This window comes from Fukomys damarensis, unplaced genomic scaffold (genome assembly GCF_012274545.1).
Source record: "Fukomys damarensis isolate Sample0158 unplaced genomic scaffold, DMR_v1.0_HiC HiC_scaffold_4, whole genome shotgun sequence".
In the NCBI taxonomy this organism is placed as follows: Eukaryota; Metazoa; Chordata; class Mammalia; order Rodentia; family Bathyergidae; genus Fukomys; species Fukomys damarensis.
This window is the reverse complement of record NW_022900916.1, coordinates 11,779,928-11,807,344: the sequence shown is the minus strand read 5'-3', so window position 1 is coordinate 11,807,344 and position 27,417 is coordinate 11,779,928. Positions and strand designations below refer to the sequence as shown.

The following is a 27,417-nucleotide window of genomic DNA, read 5'->3' as shown; positions in this document are numbered from 1 at the left end:
CTTGTCCTCACCACCAGAGAAAACAAAATGATCGAACCCATAGGGAATCAGTACATTGTGGCCAGGCCAGTGTATTCTGTGAATGCTTTTGGGGAAGACCACAAGAAGAAAGAAAGACGTCATAAGACATTTCTGGATCATCTGAAAGTGTGGTGTAGGTAAGATCTTTTTAAAGGTATTGGCATAAGGAAGTAATGAAGTACTTTATCCTCAATCTTTTAGCTTTTCAGCTCTCCTTGCTGGCTCTACTCCATAGCTCAAAGTGTCTTTTTATCTTCGGTTTCCAAATCCCCTCCTCCCTGCCAGAGTTGGAAAGGTAGTGTCCAAAAATGAGCAACAGCTCAGCTATTGACATACTCTTTCCAAACCAGAACTCACAGCTAGGGACAGAGGCAAATTCTCAGTGGAAATGTTGCACACCTCAAGCTGAGAATGACGAATTCTATGCCATCTAAGGAAAAGCTGGTGTTTTTCTTTAAAAAAAAAAAATCTTTTAGTAATAAACAAGTTGATGTGGGTGAAGAGGTTAACATGAGTGGGAGTTAAATTGCTAGTGTAATCTTTAATCTATTATCATTTTAACCAAATTTCCCCGCACAATTGGATGCTAAACTTAAAATTTGATGTTAGTTGACTAACCTGCGGCTTTTGATGTTTTCAGCTGTTCCGTGCAAAAGGCCAAGAGAATTGCCCTGTCTCTGCTCCCCATAGCCTCTTGGTTGCCAGCCTACCGGTTGAAGGAGTGGCTGCTCAGCGACATTGTCTCTGGTATCAGCACAGGGCTGGTGGCTGTACTTCAAGGTAACTTTTACAGAGAGACAGATGCAACTCACATACTGTGAAGTTCACCTGTGGGTTTAGTTATGTTTTCTATGGTTCCAGGGATCAAATTCGAGGCCTCATTAGGTTGTCCGTCTAATACCACCATTTCCACCACCACAAACCCCTGCCGAATCCCTTACCCTTAGTCACTTCTCCTCCCATCTCCACTCCTTTCCCTGACAACAACTTTCTGTCTCCATGGATTCCTCCCCGCGCCTCTCCTTCGCGTACTGCTTTCCAGAGTCATTCATATTGTAGCAAATAATATTCGATTCTATAGTTAGACTGCATTTTGTTCATTCATTCTTCAGCTGATAGACATTTGAGTGGTTTATACTTTGAGATAATTATGAATAACGCTATTATGAACCTGTGTGAGAAAATTATGAATAATGCCACTGTGAGCATTGGTGCATAGCTTTTTGTGTGAACAGGTTTCGAGGGCCTGGGTATATCTCCAGGAAAGTAATTGCTGGGTCATACGGTAGCACTAGGTTAATCCCTTGCAGAACTACCAAATTGTTTTCTAAAGTAGCTGCACCATTTTACACTGCTACTAGCAGTGGATGGGATTTAAATTTCTTCACATCTTCAGTGCTTTCTGTTCTGTATATTTTTTTTTATTTTAGCTACCCTGTTGGGTATGAAGTGGGATCTCACTGTGGTTCTTATTTGTATCTCTCTAATGACTATTGGTATTAAGTATATTTTTCTGTGCTAATTGGTCATTTATATATCTTTGGGGAAATAGCTATTCAAATCCTTTTGCCCTTTTAAAATCTGGGTGATCTTTTTATTGAGGAGTTGCAAGGGCTTATTTATATATGCTGGGTACTAGGCCCTTTTCTGATATTTTCAGCTCGATCTGTGAGTTGTTACTTCACTTTCCTGGTAGCTTGTTTGAAGTACATATTTTTTAATTTCAATGATGTCAATTTATTTATTTTCCCCCTTTCCTTAACTCTAAGTGTCATTTCTAGGAAATTATTTCTTGATCCAGGGTCACAAAAATTTTTTTTTCTGTATTTGTGCTTATAGTTCTGATATTTACACCTTTAATGCATTTTGAGTTAATAAAGTACTTTATTTAAAGAGTTAGTCTCAAATACCAGAAGACCCTAATGAGAACGACTACAATTCCCTTGCACAAAATAAGGATCCCTTTGCTTGTGTGTTCACAGGTTTAGCATTTGCTCTGCTGGTCACCATCCCCCCAAGATATGGCTTGTATGCAGCCTTTTTCCCAGTTCTAACCTACTTTTTCTTGGGCACTTCTAAACACATATCTGTGGGTAAGTCAGCTACTGGGCTGATGAATGCTCATGTTGCTTTTTGACATATATTCTTTTAGCCACACATTATCAATTCTAAATTTCCCATAATACAGAATAGCCATAATTTTCTGCAGGAATTAGCACTGGGATTGGGAAGCAGAGCTGGGCTACACAAGGCAGTCTTTCTTGTTTGTTTGTTTTTGTATGTTAGTGCTGGTGGTCAAACTGAGGGCCACATCCAGTGGCCATGTGAAAATTGCCATGGACTTTTCAAAATTCTGCCCAAGTTCATGGTTAGTGATATTATTGGTTAAGATCATTTTTAAAGAAAGAGAAAATCAGTTGTTACAAGGTCACCCATGCTAAGCATATACCTCTGAATTATATCCCCAGTGCATGGAATTCTTTTTATATGCTATTTTGTGGTAGGAAGACAACTATGCTTAAAAATGATACATACTAACTACAATTGCCCCTTGGTTAATCAGGTCCATTTCCTGTTCTGAGCATGATGGTGGGAGCAGTAGTTACAAGACTAGCCTCAGACACTAGTAGCATTACAGACTCCTCGAGTAACCTAATAGGTAATGATTCGTTACTGGAGGACAGGAAGTTGTTGGTGGCAACATCAGTCACTGTCCTTTCTGGAATCATCCAGGTAAGCACTTTTTCATGTAATCGGCCTCCTGCAATCACTTGTTCTGACTAGTACAGATCTGTGTTTATTTCTTCCCCCAATACTTACTCTTCCAGATTTTCCCTTTATTTGTGTCCTCCTTCAGGGGCTCATAGAAAATAACGTCAGAAGGATCATTCACCACACACAGAGGGATGGGGCGGGGGGCAGATCCAAGTTGCAAACATGGAATGTGGGTCCAGATGCAAGGTGTGATAAAGTTTTTTAAATGATGTGTTTAAATAAAGAAAATTTTTACAGCAAATGAATGACATTGCTGTGAGTCCTCCTCATAATACTGCCCCTCACATTGCATATACTTATCTGTCAAACTTGCCACTTTCTGAAGCAGTTTTGGGAGTTCTCTTTCATAAGTGCCTTCAGTTGAGCTGTTGCGGCCACCTCAGTGTCCAGAATCAATTTAAAACATTTACCTGCCATGGTCCTTTTGACCTTGGGGAAGAGCTCCAGTAAAGGAAGTGGACAGGGAAACACCATAAGGTCTTTTAGAGCCTACTTTTCCATTGGATGACACTGGGCAGCTGCAATACTATATTTTTAAAACCACGCTTCATAAAGACATGAAAGAGGATGGAATAAGGGAGTTGGAAATGAGAGGGAGTATTTTCAGGGATTTCATAGTAATGAATATTTTACCATAACCAATTTTTCTTTTTTCTTTTTTCTTTTTTTTTGGTACCGGGGATTGAACTTGGGCTTTTGCTCTTACAAGGTAGGTGATAGAACCACTGAGCTAAATCCCTGGCCCTCAATTTTCTTACTTTATTTTTTTTTCCTTTTGTTGAGTTTATTGGTACAATCTAGGTATACAGTACAGTTACATTCATCATTGGGATTTTGTACCTTTACATAATAGGTCTTGATTCTCATTTTTTCCCCTCGTCCCTGCCATTTTCTTACTTTAAACATTCACAATATTTCTATATCACCCTCTGCAGAAGAAATAGTGGAAGCATGGAGGCACTACTAGTAAGGAATAAAATGCTTAATTCAATAAAATACCCCCAGATCGGCGCAGTCATGTAATATAAGTACACACAAGTAGTAGTGATACTAGTGGTGTTAGACATGTTTTTTTTTTCCTAATTCCTCAATGACTGTTACAGTTGGAAGCCATGGGGACTTTGCCCTTTGACCTGTCCATGCCAGAGATTTGGGGGGAAACTAAAGAGACTACAGTGGGGCCCAAAGCCTCATTCCCAACCATAATACTGACATCATTTTGAACAGCGAAAAATACCATGGACTTTTCAAAATTTTGCCCAAGTTTATGGTTAGTGATATTATTGTTTAAGATCATTTCTTGAAGAAAGAGAAAATCAGTTGTTACACGGTCATAAATGGGTACCCTGTTGTCAGACCAAGTGGTCAGTTGTTCACACTGCTGAACCTCTGTGCAGAAATGGAACCCACAGACTCTATCTGTATTCTGGGGACATGCATGGAAAGAGGCCAACTATCCAAGGAGAGGAGAATCCATTCATTTCATCTGATGGCAAGACACTTATGCTTTGGGAATTAACCACCATTGTCCTCCAACTACAGCCAAGCACTTCTAATGTGCAGTGTGCAGTTATGCACTTCTTAAGCAAGTTGAGCAACTTGTTTGAGGGAACATGAATGGGCATTCAACCATGCATGCTACCGCAGCTAGAAAGTGTAACAAAATTACATCAGCAAGTTTATGAGGCTGATGCTAGATAAAGTTTGCTTTAAAGTTTACAGTGAGTTTTCCAAGGATGCCAACCGAAAAATGGGAGTGGGGTGTAAATCTGATATTTCCTGGGGACTACTGGAGTTATGTCCTACTTGAACATCATACAACATTCAACCTGTGCTTGTGGGGTGGGAGGGAAGGAGAGGCAGAAACCCTGAATAGGAGGTGTTCTAGGAGGTCGAGATATCGGCTTCTTCAAGGCTTGTACATGAAGGCTGAACTTTTTACATCTTTGAATTATTTTAACTGCTGATCCTTCAGTTTGCCAAAGTGTACCACTAATCTACACTAACAAAGGCTTTTGTCCTCTTTCCAGCTGGCCCTGGGAGTTCTGCAGATCGGATTTGTAGTGATATACCTATCGGAGTCCCTAATCAGTGGCTTTACCACTGCTGCCGCCATTCACGTTTTGGTTTCCCAACTCAAATTTATGCTGCAGCTGACAGTCCCTGCACACACTGACCCATTCTCGATTTTCAAAGTAAGTACGTGAAATTCATTTTGTGTTTCTTAGAGAGCCTTCCTTCAATATGGGGCCTATGTACAGCTTTCACCAGAGTTGTAAAATTGACCCATATTAAGAAAAAGTTAATGTAAAAGATATCAACACTGAAAATCAACCACATCTACCATACAGCTAATGTCAACAGCAGCGATCAAATAAAATTTCTCTTAGGGTTGACTCTTTGCTTGAAAATGAAAAATAAGGATATTATTAAAAAGTTTTGTTATTTTGTCCTGAGATTTTAAATTTTTTCTCAAAACCTTATTTTGAAAGAAACTTGCCTATTAGGTTAAAACGTTTCCCTATTTCTCAGAAAGAAGGTCTGTCACAAACTGAAATTTGAAAGTCCTTTGTGTGTCCCTATTTATAAAGCACGTGAAACCAAGCAACTGGTAGATACACAGTGGTTCTTCACTCCTCCCAAGGATGCAAAGCAGGAGTGTGAAAAGGCAAAAGTACAACAGACCTAGTTTTGCAGATCCTGACTGGCTTTATTTGCAATTATAGAATCTAGCAGAAATCTGGACCAAAAATGGTTCAGAATGTTACACCTCACCACCACAGGTTCCACCAGTTACCTGTATAGCCAGCAAAAAGGAAGTGATATATAGAAAACGGAAGTAACCTACAGAGATGCCCTGACAGGTCACAGCTCATGTCTGTCACTGGACTATGTCTGTCACAAATTGGCCACTTGTGATTGCCTGAAATGCAGCTACTTGTTACAAAAATGGGTTAGTCTGTTTATGCATCATATTAGGTTATTACATATGGAAAAGCCTTTGGGTCAAATTAATTCTCAGCTTTAGAGGCAACTTTAGGCCAGATTAATTCTTCTCTTGTTAGCCTTTTCAGTTTGAGACATTGACCAAAACTTTGGGCATTGGAGTTACTCTCTGTCACCATCATAAATTGATTTATTTGGGGGTATAGCTCAGGGGTAGAGCATTTGGTTGCATGGATGGATATATTTGGTCTCAAATTTCACTGGGAAATAGCAGAACAATGAATTTGGTTAGTCAGGAACAAGAAAGCACAAAAATAGAAAAAATGATTGGCTAATGGTTGCTTACTTCTGGCTAGCCCACCTCCACCTTGTACAAGTTAAAGAACAGGAAACTACCTTATTAAGCTAAACTCAGCTAGATTGGAATCTAGTTTTCAGGAGGAAAATGCTTGTTATATTTCAGGATGTGTCTACTTCCTTAAAGTTTCAGGTTGCTTACGTGGCATTTAGCATAAGCAACTATTTTGGTGTAGTCTGGTCTACCAGGGCTTACAGCAGGAGCTCAGTACAAAACAATGGATTCCCATTGTTTTTTGAAACAATGGTGTCCTTAGTACTTCTATCCACACAGTCTTTAGGAGTCTAAGACAGAACTTGCTCCAAATTAGAGCAAACACTCTTTCACTGCAATCCAGAGCTACTCTAGGAGTGGATTGTTGTTCTAGGAGCAATTGGGATTCAGATTAGGCCTGTTTGAGCTATCTTGGACAGAATGAACATGGAACTCCAATGGCTTGTATAAAGCAAGGCAGTGTGTACACAGTGCAGTTAGTAGAAAACCACTTTCTAAAAGTGGTCTGGCAAATCAGCTAAAAAATGTGAGGAGTCTAGACCTGAAAAAGACCAAGATTCAAGGGGATACACACTTTTTAAAAAGAAAACTATCAGGGATTAAAAGTTATTCCTTGGACAGAACAGTAGTGATGGTCGTGAAATTAAAAAAAAAAAAATCAATGGCCAAAAAGACCTGGGGACAGATGAGATCTGTTGTAAAAATGTGAAAAGTAACCAACAAAATTTTTGACACTAGCCAAAAAGCATCTCAGAAAAAATGACAGAAGCATCCCTACACCCATACCCTGCTAGGTGACGCTTCTCACCTCCCCACACTCACCTCCACAGCTCCCTGACTCATGGTTAACAGTCACAGAACAGAGAATTCCCACTTGCCTTTCCCCATGCCTCCTTTGCTTCGTTGTTCATTTTTATCTATTTGGAGATAAACATTGCATCCAAATACAATACATTAATACAAGATTTTTGTGTTCTTGTAATTGTAGGTTTTGGAGTCTGTATTCACCCAAATAGAGAAGACTAACATCGCAGACCTTGTGACGTCCCTTGTTATCCTAGTTATTGTATTTGTGGTTAAAGAAATAAATCAGCGCTTCAAAGCAAAACTTCCAGTGCCTATCCCCATTGAACTCATCATGGTAACTGATCATCTTAGAAACTTTTCAAAGTCTAGTTAGTGCTTTGATTTTGAAGACCCTTCACCATCTTGGAGTTCAGGAGGCTTAATGAGCCATATCCCAACTCTGCAGTTTGTGGGTATCATATTTAGTATGGTTTTCTCTTCATTCAGAATTTAATAACTTACTCTTACACGGCAATTTGGGGTTTATTCTGTTTGGGATAACAGAAATGATCTAGATTTGATGGTGGTCATGGTTGTTCCACCCTGTCAGCGAGTGCTGAAATCTATCGAATCATATACTTTGAATATATAGAGTATGCAAATTTTAGTTCACCAAAGCTGTTATTTTTAAAAAAAAGACAAGGAAGATAAGAATAGCAAGATTTTTAAGACCAGATAATCCACTGAAGAGCTGTGAGAGTCAGCTCAAGACTTCTTAAAAATAATAATAATAATGAAGCCTTGGCTGGAAATGTTTATGTAATATAGCCAGGGATGGGTTTTGCAAAAGGGATTGTTTTTTTCAAAGTGAGACTCTTAATGGATTCTCACATTTCTAACTTAGATAATTTACAACTTTACAGACTGTGATTGCAACAGGTGTATCCTATGGCTTTGACTTCGAACACAGGTTTAATGTGTCTGTGATCGGGGATATGAAACAAGGGTAAGTGTGTCTTCTGTACTGGTGCCAATAGAGAATGAGTTTAGTTATATAGTGCTCAAGCACTCAATAGACTACAAGTAGTAGCTGTACACAGCCCTCCTCAGAAGCCCCCCACCCACACCCCAGCACCCTACAGGCATAAGAAAGGCTACCCTCTTTCAAGGAAGCAACTATAAATGTCAGAAAATACTACTGTTAATGTTGGGAAGTTTCTCTTTGTGGAAGAGTTCACAGACCAGGCAAACAAAGATTCACATGAAAGTAAAAGTTAGTGAGAGTAGAAAACCAGGCAAAATAAACCACTTGTCCTGATAAGGAAGCACAAACAAATCAGATTTCCTTGTCCATGTATTACTATAAACAATATGTAGTGCTTTGATTGAGGTTACTGGAGCCAAGTTCTGAAAGTTCAAAAGAGACCCTGAAGAAATACCAGCACACCACTCGAGCAGTCCAGGTAGGCACACTCTGTTCTTTTCTCACGATCAAATCCAAAACAAAGCCAAAGCGACAGCAAAAAGGGTGGGGAGCCCGGTTTGTATAAGGAACTTGAAAATTTATCCCACTACATTTACTGGATTAAGAAGAGAGATCCAGCTTTGTGATCTGATGGTAGATATCAGTTTTTTTCAACTTACTGAGGAAAGATTATTTTCCTATATCAATCAACCAATAAATAACCACTCCCCTTCCCAATGCTTAACAAATATTTGAGAATTCCAGAAATCATCATTCATATAGGTTTTTGACTTAAAATAACCAAATTTATAACACAGTTTAAACAAAAATGTTTTTTTTATCACCAGATCTTCATATATTCATCTTAATGAATTGCAAACATCAATTTTAACTTAAAAAGTTGTGAAATGGAAACCAGGCTGAACTGAAAGACTGGTTGTCAGGGTTTCCCTCCACCCTGTAACTTGAAGTGATTATGTTTTATTAAATGCCTTATGAAATGTAAACCACATTGAAAAATAAGTAAACAAAGGCAAACTCAAAGAAAGTTTTGTTAGGCAGAAGGGTTCTGAAAATAAATCATAACCCCAGAACACTGAAAAATAATCCTAGAGATCTTATTTAGTAAACACAGTTTAAATGTCATTGGACCTCTCTGCACAAATGTGTGTGCGGGGCGGGGGACTAGCTTACTTTGATTGACCATTATGCTCTGCAGAGAGGCAAGGTGGCCTTGTAGGTGAGCACCCACATTCTACAGAGAAAGCATCTGAGACTGACATCAGGCTGACTTCCAGATCTTAAGCAAATTCCTCAACACTGTAGGCTATAAAAACAGAATAGAAAGTCAGAGCTTTCACATATGACACTTATAAGGATTAAATGAGTCGATGACTGTGACATGGTAAGTGTGTGGTCTCCAATAAAGGTTCAATATTCATTGCTCTTATTATTAAGTTAGCACCAAAATTAGGTATAAGGTCCTTGATGTGCTTTTTTACCCTTCTATTTTTTCTAAGTGATGATTAAGCGAGCATCTTAGATTTCTATTGCTTGCAAATGGACTCATACAGGAAGGTAATAATTATAAATCATTGCTTATCTGCTATTAATTTATATGCCTTTTTAGAAATTTTTTGTGAGGTCTCACACATACTAGGTATAAATACTGTTCCCAAGAGGAAATGCTCATAGAACAGTAAAAGAAACACAGAGGATATATTTAGATTCTAGAGAAATCCTGTAATGATAGCTAACAGATCAGAATGTTAAATAGTATTCACATTTTTATTGATCCTCCCACAGAACTATGAAGAAAAGAGAATAAACAAGGATACTGTGTTTCAGGGAGGGTAACCCAGGAAGGGTGAGTGGCTAAGCCAGGAAACAAAGCCTTTGAACTGTTAATCTCCACACTCGTCTCTATGATTTTCAGAATCCAAAACCAAAGAACAATGGTAGGGTCCCATGGAACCCAGCAACTTGTGCTTGCCAGGCAGGGAAGGCCCCACTGAGCTACATCCCTGGCTCTCAGATTTGTTAAAATAAATAAATAAATTTAATTTAATTTAATTAAAAACATATATATATATATACATATGTGTATAAATGTATATATTTATATATATACACACATTTCCAAGGTAATGCTCCAATTTCTGGTGCTAGCAGAGTATGGAATATTAGTAATTCTTCATATTGAAGCTGAACCTTTATTATCAAAAATGGTCAGAAAACATGGAAGAGGAGTTCAGAAAGAGTTGACTGAATCCAATTAAGCCACTTCCAATGAATTTTAGATAAAAACTCATGTTTATAGGAACTGGGCACTGATGTTGGAGATACATGTACTTTTTATAACACAACAGGTAAATATATTTAACTATTCTAAGCTCATGAAGCATAAGCACAGAGTATCCCCTAGGGGTGAATATTGCTCTGACACCCTGTTACTTTTAACTAAAACTCTTTCTCCATTCAGGCCATGGTTGGTTCTAGCAGTTCCCTGGAGTTCTGGGGAAAGTCCAAGGTTTACCTCTTAGATGTTAGGGGTTTTCCATGAAAGGTATTGATATTGATGGAGACTTTTTTGCTTTCATTGTCTCAGAACTGTGTTTTCTCAAAGAGCCTTCATTCATGGATAAGTACTAGAGGCATTGTGCGTAATGCTTCCTAAGCCATCATAACAATAATGGGGATCTAAGACAATTTGTACGGAGCCTACAAGGATATAAGTGCACATCCTACAAAATCATGTCCACCTTACCACTATCAATGAACTGGGTTTATGTCTTTCATCAAATCTAGGCAGCATTGCTCTGTAGCAATAAGATGGAAAATTTTAGTTTTCAGGAGTTATATTCTAAATTGAGATACAATTCAGCCTAGACTACATTCATTTATTGATTTGCCCAATAATGATGTATATTTATCAGCAAGTTGGTCACATGGAGATTTGCTGAATTTCAATTTCAGATTTGAGTCACCTATCACACCTGATGCACAGATCTTCCAGGAGACCATCGGAGACTGCTTCGGCATTGCCATCGTGGGCTTTGCAGTGGCCTTTTCTGTTGCCAGTGTCTATTCCCTCAAATATGATTATCCTATTGATGGTAATCAGGTAAATGAGCTACCCACGGTCTCATTAGGTGACTTTAAACAAATCTGTGCACATAATATTCTTCTAAAAGAGAACGCTTATAAAAATGTTTCCGCCTTGTTCTCCCATTAGGAGTTAATAGCCTTGGGAGTGAGTAACATATTCACTGGAGCATTCAGAGGATTTGCAGGGAGCACCGCCCTCTCCAGATCTGGGGTTCAAGAGAGCACAGGTGGCAAGACGCAGGTACTTCGAAGTCTCTGCTGCCGTCCTAGTGTTAATGACTGGGCACCCAAGCCAAGGGGAGAGGGCAGATTGTGAAGAGAATATTTTGTCTTCACAGGTTGCTGGGATTCTCTCTGCTGTCATCGTGCTGATTGTCATTGTGGCCATTGGATTTCTTCTGCAACCTCTACAAAAGGTAGCCCTCTTCTTCCTTTGGGTAACTTCTGTCTCATTGGGGTGATAAATCAAAGGGCCCTGGCTCTGCAGTTCTGAAAGCACAAATGAAACGAGGGGAAATGAGGTAAAAACCAACTTTCAAGTACTCTCCTTAGCCAAACTCTAAGACTTGAAAACATTTCCTTTGCCCTGGCAGCATTTTATGAATGTTAGGAATGCTGATGCCCAAATTACCTTATCTACTACACTCTGTGCATGTGCGTAGTGCAGAAGATAATTAATGTTTAAGCAGGGAAGTGTCCTGGCTCCGCAGCTCCAACACGGATGAACTAAGAGTTTCTTGCAGGCTGATGAGATCTGGCCCTCTATCTAGTGCAGAGAATGGTGCTACCAGCCACACCACCTGTTCTCTTGAACACACCCTGCAGCTCCTAGACGTTTGCTTTGACTCCCAAACCAACACTATAGGCTTGCAGGATGGGAGCAGACAGCCAGCACAGGGCTCGCCTCTCTCCTCCTTCCCGTCTGTTACTGTAAGGGTTTAGCTTAATGTGTGTAAATTGCTCTAGCAACCAGATTAAAAATGTATCACCAGATCCCAGAAAAATATAAGATCTCTAGGAAGCCAGATGATGGTAAACACAAGTACATTGTTCATGGTGGTTTTTGTATGATTTCATAGGGTATAAAATGATAGGTCAGGAGCCCTGTAGACCTACTTCTAACCATGGCTCTGCATTTCCGTGCTTTGGGGCTACTCAACTTGTCTGAACCTCAAGTTCTCCATTTTTATAAGAAGGAGGCAACAGCACCCACTAGGCAAAGTAGCTGTGAAGATTAAGTGTATATGAAGTCCTTGAGGCAGGTCATTAATATTATTAACTAAAATTATTAATATTATTAAGGCTATTATATAAACAGCTACAATTCTGACAACAGACAACATAGAGATATTATATACCCTGCCGATGTCCTTTGGTTGTTATCTAGGCCTTTTTTCCATGTTGGTTGGTAGCTCAAATGTGAATTTAATTCCCATATGTTCATCCCAAAGAGCCTCATTGGGAAAATGTGTCTTTAAGCACTGCAGAGTATGTTTTCCCAAACAGTATTCTCCATATATTACACTCCTGATTCCAGAATGGATGGAAGCCAAGGAATGAATCACCACTAAAGAATTAGAAAAGTGTATATCTTGATAAAGATAAATGCACCACACAGAGAACAACCCAACTGTGCTGCCTCCAGGTGTAAATATGGGTTCTACTTAGCCCTCATCAATTTGGAGACACTAGGGCTGGGGTTTTAGCTTAGTGATTCCACCGCCTGCCTCCCAAGCACAAGGATCCGAGTTTGATCCCCAGTACCACGAAAAAAAAAAAAAGTGGAATTTGGAGACACTAAAGAAACAATTTCCATTTAAAGGCCCATCTCTCTCCTGAATAAACTACACTCAAGGATATTGTCCAGGATGTTAACCAAAGCACCATCCATAAAGAATTTGGGGTAGGGGATTTAGCTCAGTGGCACAGTGCCTGCTTGTCAAGCCGGAGGTCCTGCGTTCTATCCCTGGTACGAAAACAATAGAACTCATGGGATGAGTTCTCTTTAGATCACTGTGTCAGGAATGTCACCTGTTTTACCTGAATGGCAACTTTGCTCTTTTTTAATCACATGGAGACAAAATAGCCCATTATAATAACTAATAAGGACTATTTAATGCATGCTTTCTAAGTTTCAGCAGAGTTGTATGCATTTGATACATATCTAATTCTTTATGGCAATTGCAACAGGTTTCTGGTAAAATGATCCCTCTTTCTTTTCTATAGTTTTTTATTGTGCTGTCCTCTAAAATTTACTTTTTAAAATGCTTTATTGTATACTATAGCATGGTAAATTGTTTAGAATTGTTCCATGGAATGCTGGCCAGCTGGGAAATAATGCCTGATAGAAAAAATGTCTCTGACAGGTGGCACCTGACACATTTTATTCCTACACTGAAGCCCTGCAAAAAAAGGAGGCCTATTGTATAGAGTATTATAAACCCTTCACCAGCTACCATGTGGTTATAGCTCTCTTAGAATATCAAAACCAGTACACTGACATTAACTGGTATGGTACTAGAGATTATAGCCTTTAGACAGTTTTCTCACTTTTTTAACTGGCATTCATTTGTATGCAAGTTCCTTTTTAAAGTTATTTTAGAACCACATTTCTCCTGAACAATGAGCTCTAATCTCACAATGAATCAAATAACAGCTTGGATATTAATATCTAAAAGTAACTTGTGAAAATTAAAAATACTCGATCAGTTGAACAATCTTTAAGATATGAAACAAAAAGCTATGTTGGGTTTTCACTGAATGCTGGACTTCCTTGGTGTGAGAACGGCCAGTATACAAATTCCAGACTGCACTCCTTAGGGAATGGCTTGAAGAGGGCACAGCGTTCCTACCACTGTGTTAAAATCCAAACAAGATGAGGGTACTTAGTAGGCTTCACCTTAACTATCACAAATCGAGCAAGACCAACAATGGCACTTGGGCGTGTGAAAGCAAAGCCTAAAGGGATGTGAGGCAGGCTGATTTCAATGAATGTACTACTCAGTGGTGTTGGACCGGGGCTTCCTAAAAGGTTGTGTTGTGGGGATTTAATTTATGAGTTCGTGAGGAAGATCATTCAGAGGGGCACATCCACTCATTTGTTGGATAATGTGCATTTGCCAGGGTCTGTTCTGGGGATAAAAGAGGAACAAGACAGATGCAATGCTTGATACCACAGAGAGAGGCTGCTTTAAGTCGTTGTTGGCCTCTCTGTGATTGTTAGCTTCGTACAGAATGGCCTGATTGCTGGTCGTCACCAAAGATGTGAATTCTCATTCCAGGACCTCAAGCTATCTTCTTCACAAAGGTTTAACTTCCATCACCTCAACTTTCATAAATAGACACATAGACTGGCACGCATATATTGCAGTGATTAGGCCTTACGATCTTTCTGTGTCCTGAGGCTCAGGCTAAATGCCATCAATTCATCTATGGCATAATCACAAAGAGTAGTTCAGCCCTTGTGACTGTGGTGGGGACAACCTCATGCAGGGGGACCGGTCAGAGTCCCAGTGCTGGTGAGTCTTACCTAGCATTTCACTGGAAAAGAGTGTATCCTTTGTAAAATGGATACATATTGAAGATATACTCCTAAGTGAGATAAATAAGCCACACATGTGTAAATACCAAATAGTTTCTCTGGTGTGAATAATCTGCAATAATACAGAAGATCCTAATGAGATTACTGACATTGAGAAAAGGGAAGAAAGGAGCTAAAGGTGTAGGGAAGGTGGGACGGGTAGGGGAAGGGTAAAAAGGGAAAAGAAAAAAATGTGAGATAATGAAAAGATGGAAAAAAAGTGTTTGTAGATGGGGAGGGGAGGAGAGGGTGAAGGGAGGGCAGGAACAAGGAGAAAAAATGAGAATCAAGACTTGTCATGTAGAGGTACAAGATCCCAACAATGAGTGTAACTGTACTGTATCCCTAAAATGTACCAATAAACTCAATTAAAGCTGAAAAAAATCAACAAAGAAAAAGAAAAGAGTGTATCTTTTGATATGCTTTGAGGCTTGCGAGAGGACCCACTTACCTGCATCCTTCACCTTTGCTTCTTTATGGTTTATTCCATCAACTTAACTTTTGTGTTTATGTCTTTCACAGTCTGTCCTGGCAGCTCTAGCACTTGGGAACTTAAAGGGAATGCTGATGCAGTTTGCTGAAATAGGCAGATTATGGAAAAAGGATAAATATGACTGTGTAAGTAGATGCCATAGTATTGGAAAAAGAGATTCATCAGAATGGGAGTTAAATGCTGATGTAAAAATGCAGATTTATATTGCAAACTGTAAAATTATGTTCCTATGCATCTGTTCAAAATTATCTTTATTTGTTTTTTTTTTGGCATTTTAAATGATCATTCTCTGGACTTCGAATTTAAAAGGACGAACTCTTACAAATAGGAAATACTTCACAAAACACTAATGCATGACTTTCTTAGATCTCTCATAAGAGTTCTTGCAGTCATCCCAAATGCCATAGAAACTCTCTGGATTTTAGGGTACATATTGCTTCTGTTCTCTGTTACATACTGTGTGATTTGCCAGAGAATCTGTGAAGAATTTAAATTCTGAACATTCTTTCTGGACATGCTCTTCCTTTTGGAAAGGCTCCCCACTGCTGTCAGCATGCCTTGCTATGAAAAGCAGAGCCCATAATTTACTCAGGGTCAAAGTCTATAGTGTAGAAATGCTTGTCAACATAGTCTATGGTGCTTAAAGAGCAAAAGGTAATAACCTACACTTGATTTCCTTTTGTTCCCTATAGACCATTGGAGCAGCGAGCGTTTAATACCCTTTTGGCATGCAGGGTCTTAGTAGCCATTAATTAAATCAACAGATCAAGAGTGAAATTTAGTATAACCTCTATTAGTTAATTGGCTGATCTTAATGAATAGGTTACTATTCATTAAGTAGAATTTTTGTTCTGACAGATGGATCCAATCTAGTTTCCTTAACTGGTTCAGGGATGGTGCTAGAAGTGGACAGAGTCTCTTTTGATTTTCTTATACTTGCTTATGTTTCTGTGGCCGAGAACCCAGCCTGCAGCAGTGACCTCTTGAGACAGGTGTCCTCCTGGGTATTTTGATCCTAGCACAAGATAACAACTTCTCAACCCCTGCATTTGGCCCTAGAAATTCACATGTTCTTGTATCTCTGGACACAAGACATTGAACTTAGAGCACATTGTAGTGTGTGTGTTGCTTTCTTTTCACAGTTCATTTGGATCATGACCTTCATCTTTGCCGTTGTCTTGGGACTTGGGTTAGGCCTGGCAGCAAGTGTGGCATTTCAGCTCTTAACCATCGTATTCAGGACCCAATTGTGAGTGTTCATTGTGCCCTGCAGCCTGACTTGCCCAATCAGAAGAGTAAAAAGTAGTTTGGTTGATGGGCACGCATACCTCTCAGCACTGGCCAGTGTACCCTTCCGCAAGTGGTTCACTTCAAGCCTTGGCTTGGGAGCACCCACCCATGGACAAACCTGTTCTTGGGTTTTGACACCAGCTCCAAAAAACCCTAGAAATCCACTTGCCTACTTGTAAACCAGAAGTAATTCTGCTCTGAGCAGTTTCATGTCTTTGCCCTTACACTTGACAAACACAAAAATGTGATACTGAGATCTTGGAGTTCTCCAGGTCTAGTGAAGGGCTCTCCCTCACTAAATTGCACTCCCAGCTTAAAAAGCATAGAGGGAGATTACAGACCTTTTCAAAGGCCCCTCTAGGTCCTAAAGTTCCACAGAATATTAGAATTCTTAACTGTCATCCAGTTTAAGCATCTTCCTAATTTTTAAATCTTTGTCGTAACCACCACATGGCTACTCTGTGGTGGATTGCATGGTGTGATTACAAGGAGAAAGAATTCTCCTTGGGTACTAAGATGTTCTAGAACAGAAGTTGTTCCCTTGACTAATGGATTACATTCCATTGAAATACATTGGTGCTGCTCTTACACTCTTACTCAGGCATATTTTTATTAAATTCTTTACTGGGGACCTATTAAACAGAGAGTCACACTGAATAGTCATACAGGAAAGTCCTTTTACTTATCTACATCCTCAGTCACACAATTGGGTATGCATACTGTCTTACCTCACTGAATAACTGTTGGAATTCAAAGTGGCACAAGATTTTGGAAAGTGCTTTGTAAACTGTGAGGTCATAGATTGGAGGCACTGATTTAGTACTCTGTGAGCACCCAAAGATAAGTATAATATAGTGCTTGCCGTCTGGGTCTTAATGGCATGATGGTTCCCCAAAAATTTTACAAAAGGACAAAAGGAGCTTGTGTTGACTTGCTACGAAAAAAAATCAGTATTAGCTTTATAGACCTAACAAATATGTGAAAGTGATTTGCTTAAGTTTTTTGTTTTGTTTTGATTTGTTTCCCTACAGTCCCAAATGCAGCACACTAGCTAATATTGGAAGAAGCAACATCTATAAGAATAAAAAAGATTATTCTGAGGTAAGGCGGATTCATTTTTCTCTTTACTTGCTAAGTGATATCAATATGCATCTAATGTTGCCACAAATACCCCTTCTCTGCCTTTTAGATGTATGAGCCGGAAGGAGTGAAAATTTTCAGATGTCCATCTCCAATCTACTTTGCAAACATTGGTTTCTTTAAGCAGAAACTTACTGATGCTGTAAGGTTTGGGGTTAACTTTCTTTTTTAATTCTACTCTCTGGGAACATGCAAGAAGGTCACTTTAGCAAGAAGGTCATTGGCTTCACATATATTGAGGCTGGATCATGTCAGGATTGTGATGAGGCCCAATAGGCAAGATTTTATCAAATTCTGCTATCAAGTAAAAAAGATTTACCATAAGATTTTAAGCTGCTGAGTTTTAATAGACATCATCCTATAGATTTTCTTTGGGCATCAACTTCAGAAATATCAGGGAATCATTCAGTATTTGACTGCATTCTTGAAGATATTCAGAGTGGCAATTCCAAATGAATATTTAACAATAAATCCTGAGAGTGCTGGTAAAGATGACCAGGAAGCAGTCCTTAAAGTTAAGAAACAAAAGCTCGGTACTCAAAATATGCCCTTTGGCCTACTTCGTGCCTTGTTCGGGGCTGCTGTGAGCCCTAAACATTAATTTGGTATGCAGACCCTAAGTCTGACATAATGTGGTATTTTTTTAAACCAAGTGTTCAATTTTATCACAAATATCCCTATGATGTATCCTTATCCCTCAACCCATCCCAGCTAGTCCTTAGAATTATGCTATGTAAATAACAGAATATTCACTACTCTTCTAACACAGCAGTGGGTTTTTCAGGTTGGCTTTAGTCCACTTCGAATTTTACGCAAGCGGAACAGAGCTTTGAAGAAACTCCGAAAACTGCAGAAGCGAGGCCTGCTGCAAGTGACTCCTGTGAGTTTCCTGATCACTTTTCCGTGCATTATAGCTCAAAAGCTTAGTAAACTATAACTCAGGGTGTTAGTTACACTCCTTTGAATGAAATGCCAGATAAAGAATATATTCCAGGTGTTCAAAATATGTTATTTTTTAAAGGGCTTCTTTGAGGGTCTACCTCAAAGGTTTATTGTCTTGGCTTGGTTAAGTGTGAAATACAAGTGTCTATAATTCCAGTGCTTGACCGACTTTGAATCTGTGCTCAAAAGCTCCCCCAGTACCCTGGACCCACTTGTTTTTCACAGTTGGAACTGTTACATTTGTTATTCTCTCCTGCAGAAAGGATTTATATGCACCGCTGATGGCCTCGGAGATTCCGACGAAGAGTTAGACAACAACCAGATAGAAGAACTAGATCAGCCGATCAATACAGCCGATCTGCCCTTCCAGATAGACTGGAATGCCGATCTTCCTCTCGACATTGTGGTTCCCAAAATCAGCCTCCACAGCCTCATTCTCGATTTTTCAGCAGTTTCCTTTCTTGACGTTTCTTCCATGAGGGGTCTCAAAGCGGTAATTTGGTTTTCCTTAATGAAAACAACCAATCCTTAACTAACAGTAAAGACTGTACTTACCCTTTAGATGACTCACACTTAATTAGAAGTAGACTTTAATCTTCCACTATCTCATAAAAGAGGTGGAGTGCATGGAGCATCCAGCGAACTCTTTAAAAGTGCACTTTCTTTTTTCTCATTGAGTTTATTGGTACATTTTAGGTGTACAGTACAGTTTCATCATTGGGACCTTTACATGACAGGCCTTGGTCCTCATTTTTTCCCCTTATCCATTTTCAATAAGACTGCACACAATTTTGAGGGCAGCCAAATTTAGGACACTGTCTGCTAAACTTGCTAGTAGCTAGTTATGCTGACATTCCTCCTATCCAATCAGAGCAGCAGCCCAGGTGCTTCCAAATGCAAAAACTGTATGTGAATTATCCTGAAATCAGAGATGATCTGGAAAAAAAATGAAACCTTTCATTTTTGTCCTTATCCCTTTTAACCTGATGAATTTCACTTGGCTATTCAAATATATATCTAATCTAAAACATAGATGTATGAAAGAATAAATATCACGTGTGATTGAAAAACAGAACTGAACAATTAGGGTGTGGTCCACTCTTTCTCTATAGTTTGGTCAGCATTTCTAAAATAAATTATTTCCTGCAGATATAAAGAAAATTTAAGAAATTCTGCCTTTCTCTGCATTTTTCTCAGGTTTTTCACAGAAATCTGCCTAAGCAAGCTAATCTATGATAAGATCTATCAAATATGGGTTAACTGGACACAAAATTAGAAGACACAGCAATTTAGTTTTCTTCTAGCTTATTTTAAAATTTGTTTAACATCACAGACTTTCAATATTTCTTGCTTTTTTTAAACATTTCTTTCTTGCTCCCCCCACCACCACCTTAGTTTAGCCCATGAGAAAAAAAAAATACCCATACTTTTCTTTAAAAACCATAGCAGAGTAGCACAAAGGACAGAGACTCTGACAGGTTTTTGTTTAGTTTAAATTTAGTTTAGTTTTTTAAACCCTAATTCTTGGCTCAGTCCCTTGCAGATTTTGAGTTTATTGATGACGGTGATGATACAATATTCATGATCATCTAACCTGATTAACAGTGAAAGCTGAATTTCTAACCTTATGTAATATTACGCATATCACTGCTGACCTTTTCTGTAAGCCTTAAAGCCCAGGAAACAGGATAGAGATGCTAGATACCTCCAGTCACTGTGGACAGCAGCATTGAATGACTTATAGGCCATACTGTTTTGTTTTGCTTTGCTTTGGTTTTTGTTTCACTTTCATGTAGATAGAAAATTCTAGTCCCAATCATCCCTAAAGAATTTTAAAATTAAATCAGAGTTGATTTTAGGAGCCTGAGGCAGAATGTTTTTTTATAATACTTGTCCCAAGAATGATCATTCTGCTTTCTGAGAAGGGCTCTTCCCTCTGGGCTTATTTCCTTCTGATATGGAGTCTTGTTTTTAACTTTCGTGTCTCCTTCTCCTATTACCTCTTTTCAAAAGTAATACATCACTCATGAGTATAATTATGGTAGTTTCCTTTACATTTATGACAAGCAAATCTGTCACCTAAATAGATGAACTTTCTTTTTGACAGATCCTGCAAGATTTCATAAGGGTCAATGTAGAAGTGTATATAGTTGGAACTGACGGTAAGTTCTTTTATTTTTATTTTATGTTCTGTCTATCATGTTTGCTCACTGCCAGTGCTCAAAGTAGACAGGCTTTCCAGAGGACAGGTATTTTATATGGCCACCAGGAAAGAACTTGAGTTTGTAGTTGAGCCAATAAAAATTCCTATGGAAATAGCATCTTTGTGTTTTAGTTGTGTTGATATGTAATTAAATGAATTTTATGATTTGAATTCTAATGTAATAAGCATCGAGGAGTGAATATGTTAACTGTTTTCATTCTGAAATTGCTGAAAAAGTGGTCGTATTTTCCATCTCACTTCCTCAGCTCCCTTGCATTCCTCCCTAACAACTTGGCTTTCACCCCACCTTGCTGGTGAAGCCACCACTGTCAAGGTTATCAGTGATGTCCAGTGTGTCAAGATTAACCACCTACATTTCAGCCTCCTCCCGGTTGAGCTACTTGAATATTTGGCTTTTCTTTAACATTTGTCTGGGCTTCTTGTTTGTTTGTTTGTTTTGGTTTTTGTTTGCTTGTTTGTTTTCCTTCTGCAGTACTAGAGATGGAGCTCGGGGTCTTTGCACTACGCCACATCCCCAGCCCTTTTAAAAATTACATCAATTTTTACAATTTTTAGATACAGTCTTACTAAGTTATCCAGGCTGGGCTCAAACTTGCAATTCTCCTGTCCCAGAGTGCTGGGATTACAGCCGTGAGCTTTCAACATTTGTCTTTGAGACCCTCTCCCTCCCTGACTTGTACATGCCCATTCCTTTGATTCATCTCTAACTTCTGATTCTTGGTTTCTAACATTGGCTCCTCTCCCAGCCCTTAGCAGGCAATAATTCCCTTGGCTTCAACCTTAAATTCTACATTTCTAATTCCACGGACTCTTTCTAGTCAATCTCCCACATATTAGACATATCTTCATGTTAATGAGTCCCCAAAGTATACCTTCACTCCAGATCTTGCTTCTGAGCTGCAGACCCATGTCCTCAACTCTCTGGATGCCCTGGGCCCCTCAGATATACACATTCAAAACAATATGACCCTCACTCCTTAAATTGCTCCTCCTGTCCCATCTGAATCATCCTATTACTATTCACCCCATTTCCCAAAGTAGAAACCCCAGGATCATTTTAATTTCTTCTTCTCTTCCTCTCTCTACACTTAGGGAGCCGTCGGGCCCTAGAAATATTTCCTCTTATACCAGTCTCTTCCTCTCTCCATCTATACTTTAACCCACACCCTGTCCTGTCTCACCCAGGTCCTTGGAAGGCTATTCTCATGCATTGTATCCTTGTCTGTCCCTAGAATGACATCACATCTCATTTTTTCTAGCCAGAAAATTCCTCCAGGAATTTTCCCAACAAAAACTATGAAAACCTCCCTCCTTCCTCAGGCAAAACATTGGGTTTTCAAGACTGCTTGCTGCGCAGAACACACATCACATTATTGTGCACTTCACTGTGTTCCTGCTAGACTAGCATCCCTTCCAGGGCAGTGATTGGTCTTGTTTACTTCCTTCCCTGTCTTTTGCTTAGTTCCTAGAACATGACAGACAAATAAAGACTTCCTAGCACCTATTGTCAGGCACTGTTCTGGGTGTGGATACAACAATGAATGATAAGCCCCCTGCCCTCTTGAGCATAACAGTCACTTGGGAAGACCATATTCCAGACAGTGCTGTGATGAACAAAGAGGGTTAAAAGACATAGAGCAGTGGGGTGCTGTGACTTTAGACTGAGGGTCAGGGAGGCCCAGTAATGTGATAAGCAAGTGGAGAAGAATGGAGTGTGGGAGCGACTTGGACAGCATGTTAAGGAAGAGCATTTTAGGGAGAGGTGACAACAGGTACATAGGTCCCTCAACGAGGCAGGAGTTGGTACCTTTCATCTTTCCTCTGCTGGCTTTTATCCCTAAAATCTAAAAATGTACTCTAGTTTTAAATGTTGCTTAAATTAAAAATATACTCTTATGGGCCGAGGATTTAGCTCAGTAGTTCCACCATCTGAATTGCAAGTGCAAGGACCAGAGTTCAATTCCCAGTACAAAAAAAAAAAAAAAATAATTCCCAAAAAAAAAAAAAAAAAAAAAAAAACAAAAACAAAAAAATTCTCTTGATCTCATTAACCCCTTAATTTATTAAACAATTTTATTCCTTCCCCTCTTGCTATCCTAGATATTTTTCTCTTGCTTCCTCTTTCCCTCCCTCTCTCCCTCCCTGCCTCCCTCCCTTTCTCTCTCTCTCTCTCTCTCTCTCTCTCTCTCTCTCTCTCTCTCTCCCTGTTTTTTGTTTGTTTTGTTTTAAGGCAAAGTCCCACTATGTAATGTATTCCAGGCTGTCCTGGAACTCACCTTGTAGCCCAGGCTGGCCTTGAACTTATGATGATCCTCCTGCCTCAGCTTCCAGAGTGCTGAGATTACTAGCAGGTGCCACCACACCAGGCCACCCCAGACCTTTTGGAAAGTGTCTATTTCTGCCACCTCTGCTGCCTGGCATCCCTCTCAGTCAAACCAACATCATCACTGTTCCTTTTCTCTTAGTCACCCTTCTGCTGAAAGCTTGCCTGTGAACTGCTTCAACCACCTCTGTGCTTTTATTCCTTCTCTTCCTCTTTCTCCAAATCCTAGGAATTACAAAATGCTGTCTCCTCAGTCAAGTCTTCCCAGATAGATACCCATGGAGAGAAGATTCAGCTTCAATTTACCTTTTGACCCTTTTTATTACTCAGCCAGAACTTCGCGTGAGGTCGTGTTTGGTTGAGTGATCTGTGCAAATAAGTGTTGCTCAGTGCCTACAGGGAGATGTTTTCTGATAAAATGTAGCAGTTTTGGGAAAATGGGGTACAGTGAAGTTACTGGTAAAGTAATAGGTCTGGCAATCAAAAACCACAGCATATCAAGAATCTTAGAGCATGCTTTCAATTTGGGAAGCATCACAATTTCACTCATAAGTCGCGCTTGGTGCTCCAGTCGTGAAGTAGGGCGATTAACTCACTAGGCTTCTGTTTAAATAAAAATTGAGTAATTTTCTCCCAAGAAGTACTTAAGGTTTTCTCATTTGAACTTTTTCCTTTTGACATTAGATAATGACATATGTATATGTTCATTACAGAGGTACCCTTTCATCCCAGAAGATACTGCCCCAAAGATACGTAGGTATAGGTACCGTCCCATTGCAACTCACAGATACTTCACCAGATGTCAGTGGAAGGCACATCTGCAAATGCAGTTTCAAACTATTATGTTCAAACTACTGTGTGACCAGACAGTTACTTCTTCCTACACATTATGGTTGTTTTTTCCTCTCTTCAGATGATTTCATAGAGAAGCTTGCTCGGTGTCAATTTTTTGATGATGAAGTCAAAGACTCAATATTTTTCTTAACAATCCATGATGCTGTTTTGCACATTTTGATGAAGAAAGATTACAGTACTTCAAAGTTTAATCCCAGCCAGGTATGGGCTCTTTGATGATGTTCACATTTGTAATCATCTGCATTTCTTCAATTTTCCTTTGTATTTCAACATTTTAGAAAACTGGTTCCTAATCTGTATTTTCATTTCTCTTTCTTCTCAGCAAAAAGAAAAGAAATCTGACTTTACTGTAAATACAAATGGAGGATTACGTAATCGGGACTGTCAGGTAAGAGTCTTTAACAGGCTTACCTTCATCCAGACATCACAGTAAAGGCAAATTTAAAAGCAGTAAGGTTTCATCAATCATCAGAGAGCCCGGGACTTGTTTTAAGCCTCTGTCCCTCATCCCTAGAAAACTGAAATAGTGACACCCAATTTCTTAAGGAATTGGGAAAAATAAGCATACTAGTAAAAGAAAAAAATTCCATTTACAGATGAATCAGTAATGGAGCTGAGAAACTAACACCTCCCTATGCCCATGGTGAGGTGCATGGGAAATCCCTAGTACATTGCCTAGCTCGGCATTACGCTCCTTTCCTTCCTTGCTAGAACGAACCCACAGTTAATCATTTAACTAGATAGTTTCATTTCATTCTAGAACATTCATTTCTAGAACATTCAGTCCTTTAAGACAATGTCTCTGATTTGGGAAAAGCAGAATCTCAAATTAAAATAGGTTTCTGTTGTAGGGCAGATAAATGATAGGTGCACACATTCATTATTTCAATACTTGTGAAAATATACAAAGAAAATATCTTTACATTACAAAGAATAGCAAAAGGGGACGTAGATTAGAAACAAAGAACCAGCCAGGCATAGTAGCACTTGCATGCAATCCTAGAACCATGGGAGGCAGAAGCAGGAAGGTTACAAATTTGAGCTGAGCTTGAGCAACATAGTAATTTAGCAAGCCCTTGTCTCAATATATAAATGAATGAATGGGCTGGAGATGTACATCAGTGCAAAGTCTTAGTTTCAATTCCCCAGTACCATAAAAAAGGAAGGAAGGAAGAGAAGGAAAGAAAGAGGAGGGAAGGGAGGGAAGAAGGGAAGAAAATGAAAGGAGAGGAGAGGAGAGGACAGCATAGCAGAGGAGAGGAAGGCAGGCAAGCAGGCACACAGACCATAAGATAACCCTAGGCCAAAGAGCGATAATCACGTGGCAAATACCAAATGAAAAGGTCATTTGAGAAAGTTAGATAGACCTGAGGTGAGACGAGAGCCCATATTCCATGACATTGCTTCCCAGCACTGGCTTCCAGAGAAAACCAAACTCAGCGCCTTGCCTGTGTACCCTGTTTGTTTGCTTGTTTGCTTGTTTGCTTAAAAAAAGCTTCATACCAGAAACCTTCTCCCCAGCACTTGGATTTGGAATTGTCACCAAGTGAGGGAATAAAGTATAAGAACAGTGGTGAAATCTGGTGTCTGATCCAAACTTTAGAACCAAGACAGACAAAATATAACTAGCACCATGCCAAACCTTAGCTTCTTCACCTTGAAAAGAAGAACCATTTAACGCCAGCTCCTGGCTTTGCTAAGAGGAAGATTAGTCCATAGTTGTGGCCAGGCTAAAGTAGTGCCTGGAAGGAAAAGCCAGATGTGCCTGGTCAGCACATGCGGCCCCTAAGAACTTGTGTGGACTCTGAGAGATTCGTGAAGAAGCACATTGCTGCAACACATTGGCTTTTATCTTGGTTAAGTTAAAATAAGTCTCTGACACACACACATTAAACATGACAACTCATGGATCTGTGCTAAGTAGCAATGGAAAATGTCTTATAAAATTCAAGGCAAAAGACTTACTGATGACTCTTATATTCTGTCTCCTAGGATATGATTATTGAAAGAGGCATAACAAATCTTTTTAACCAAGAAATTTCTGTCTCCTTCCAGGTACCAATTGAAACGAAATTCTAATAAAAATGTAATTCAGAGGGATCCTCATCTGTCACATGAAGAACAACTTTATACCCAGAAAGTTATTGATAAATTCATACATTGTATGAATATTTTTATTTGACAGAATTATGTTTCAAACTTTGGAACGAGATTGTTCTAACATGGTATATTTTTCACATATCTAGTATGAAATTATGTAAATATTTTCATTTTCATACCTTGTAGATTTACGAAAAAAATTATTTTGTTTATATGTATTTTTGTAGCACCTAACAGACTTCCATCCAAGTCACTACCTGCATGCATAATGCTTTGCAGTGTATTTACTCCACAGCTTTGAATCTCATAATTTATACAGGTCATGCTAATATCTATCTATCTATCTATCTATCTATCTATATATATATATATACACATATCTCCATTTTAAAAACTTTAGTTTTCCAGCAGATATGTCTCCTTTTATTAAATTTGTAACTTTCTGAAATATGTGCTGTGGGTCCCTTTTATGGTGGTCTGAATGGAAAATTGCTACATGAGAATCTAACAAAGTTCTTGCAATGAGATTTTTTTGTCCGGACTATGATTATCACTCCAGCTTTTTTTTTTTTTTTTTTTTTTTTTTGTGCCGGGGATCAAACTCCAGACTTTTTGCTTGCAAGGTAGGCAGTGGAACCACTGAGCTAATCCCAGGCTTTAATCACTCCAGCTTTTTAAAGCATCTGACCTTCCGTCCAGATTTAAACATAATCCTTTGAATGCTATGCCTATAACCATCCATGTCTTTTTGAAGCAACTCCTTATTTTCTCCCTTTTGATACGAAAATTGCATAAGCTAATGGAATCTATAAAATAACCAAGAAAGGTGAAAATTAAGAGGACAACTTATGGTGGGTAGCCAATTCTTTTTTTTTTTAATTAACAGATTTTATTAAATCCAACATATGCAAATCTTAATATTTCAATACAGGGGCACTGCGCACTGTGCAAGAACCTGTGATCGGTCTCGTCTGTCATAGATAGGGATGCTTTTTTTGTGGGAGTGGAACAACAGGGTCTGGCTACACTATGTAGTTCAGGCTTAGCCAATTCTTGATTTCAAAGAGAGAGAGGAAAGAAAACATGGTAGGGAAAATATGACTCGCACGGTTGGTCATTATTTTTAACTCAGAAAGGATAAAGACTCTTGAGCTCCATTTTGCTGGAGAATGACATTCAGCACTTAAGTTCCTGTTTGGCACTGTCATTATCTTTGGTTCAGATTTGTATTTGTTTGTGTAACAGTTAGAAATTAAGCATCAGAACCACCAGAAAAAGACTCAGCACTTTCTATTAACATCAAGTCAATTTGTCAATGGGAAATCTGTACCAGTTCTTTTAGACTTACTCTAAACATTTATTGTCAAAGTGTCCTTTCATCCTTTGTGAACAGTGTATTTTACTGAGAAGGTTTGGCTACTGGATTAAGCCCAAATACAGAAAGGTATAATAAAGGTTATTTTTATATAGCCGATCTCACTTAAAAACTAGAACAGCAGCACACTTTACACAGTCAAC

The 27,417-nt window shown here is 39.0% G+C and overlaps 1 protein-coding gene across 1 annotated transcript; it reads left to right on the top strand.

Annotated features, from left to right (window-relative positions):
- The first annotated feature begins 27 nt into the window (after positions 1–27).
- On the top strand, positions 28–25,878 carry Slc26a3 (solute carrier family 26 member 3). The gene is made up of 20 exons (XM_010634081.1): positions 28–158; positions 662–801; positions 2,004–2,114; positions 2,585–2,754; positions 4,827–4,991; positions 7,083–7,235; positions 7,804–7,886; positions 10,821–10,968; positions 11,080–11,193; positions 11,291–11,368; positions 15,055–15,150; positions 16,168–16,274; positions 17,347–17,416; positions 17,505–17,597; positions 18,240–18,335; positions 18,657–18,890; positions 20,505–20,559; positions 23,858–24,000; positions 24,122–24,187; positions 25,855–25,878. Exons 1-20 carry the CDS (start codon positions 28–30, stop codon positions 25,876–25,878), a joined length of 2,277 nt encoding a protein of 758 aa, XP_010632383.1.
- The last annotated feature ends 1,539 nt before the right edge of the window (positions 25,879–27,417 follow it).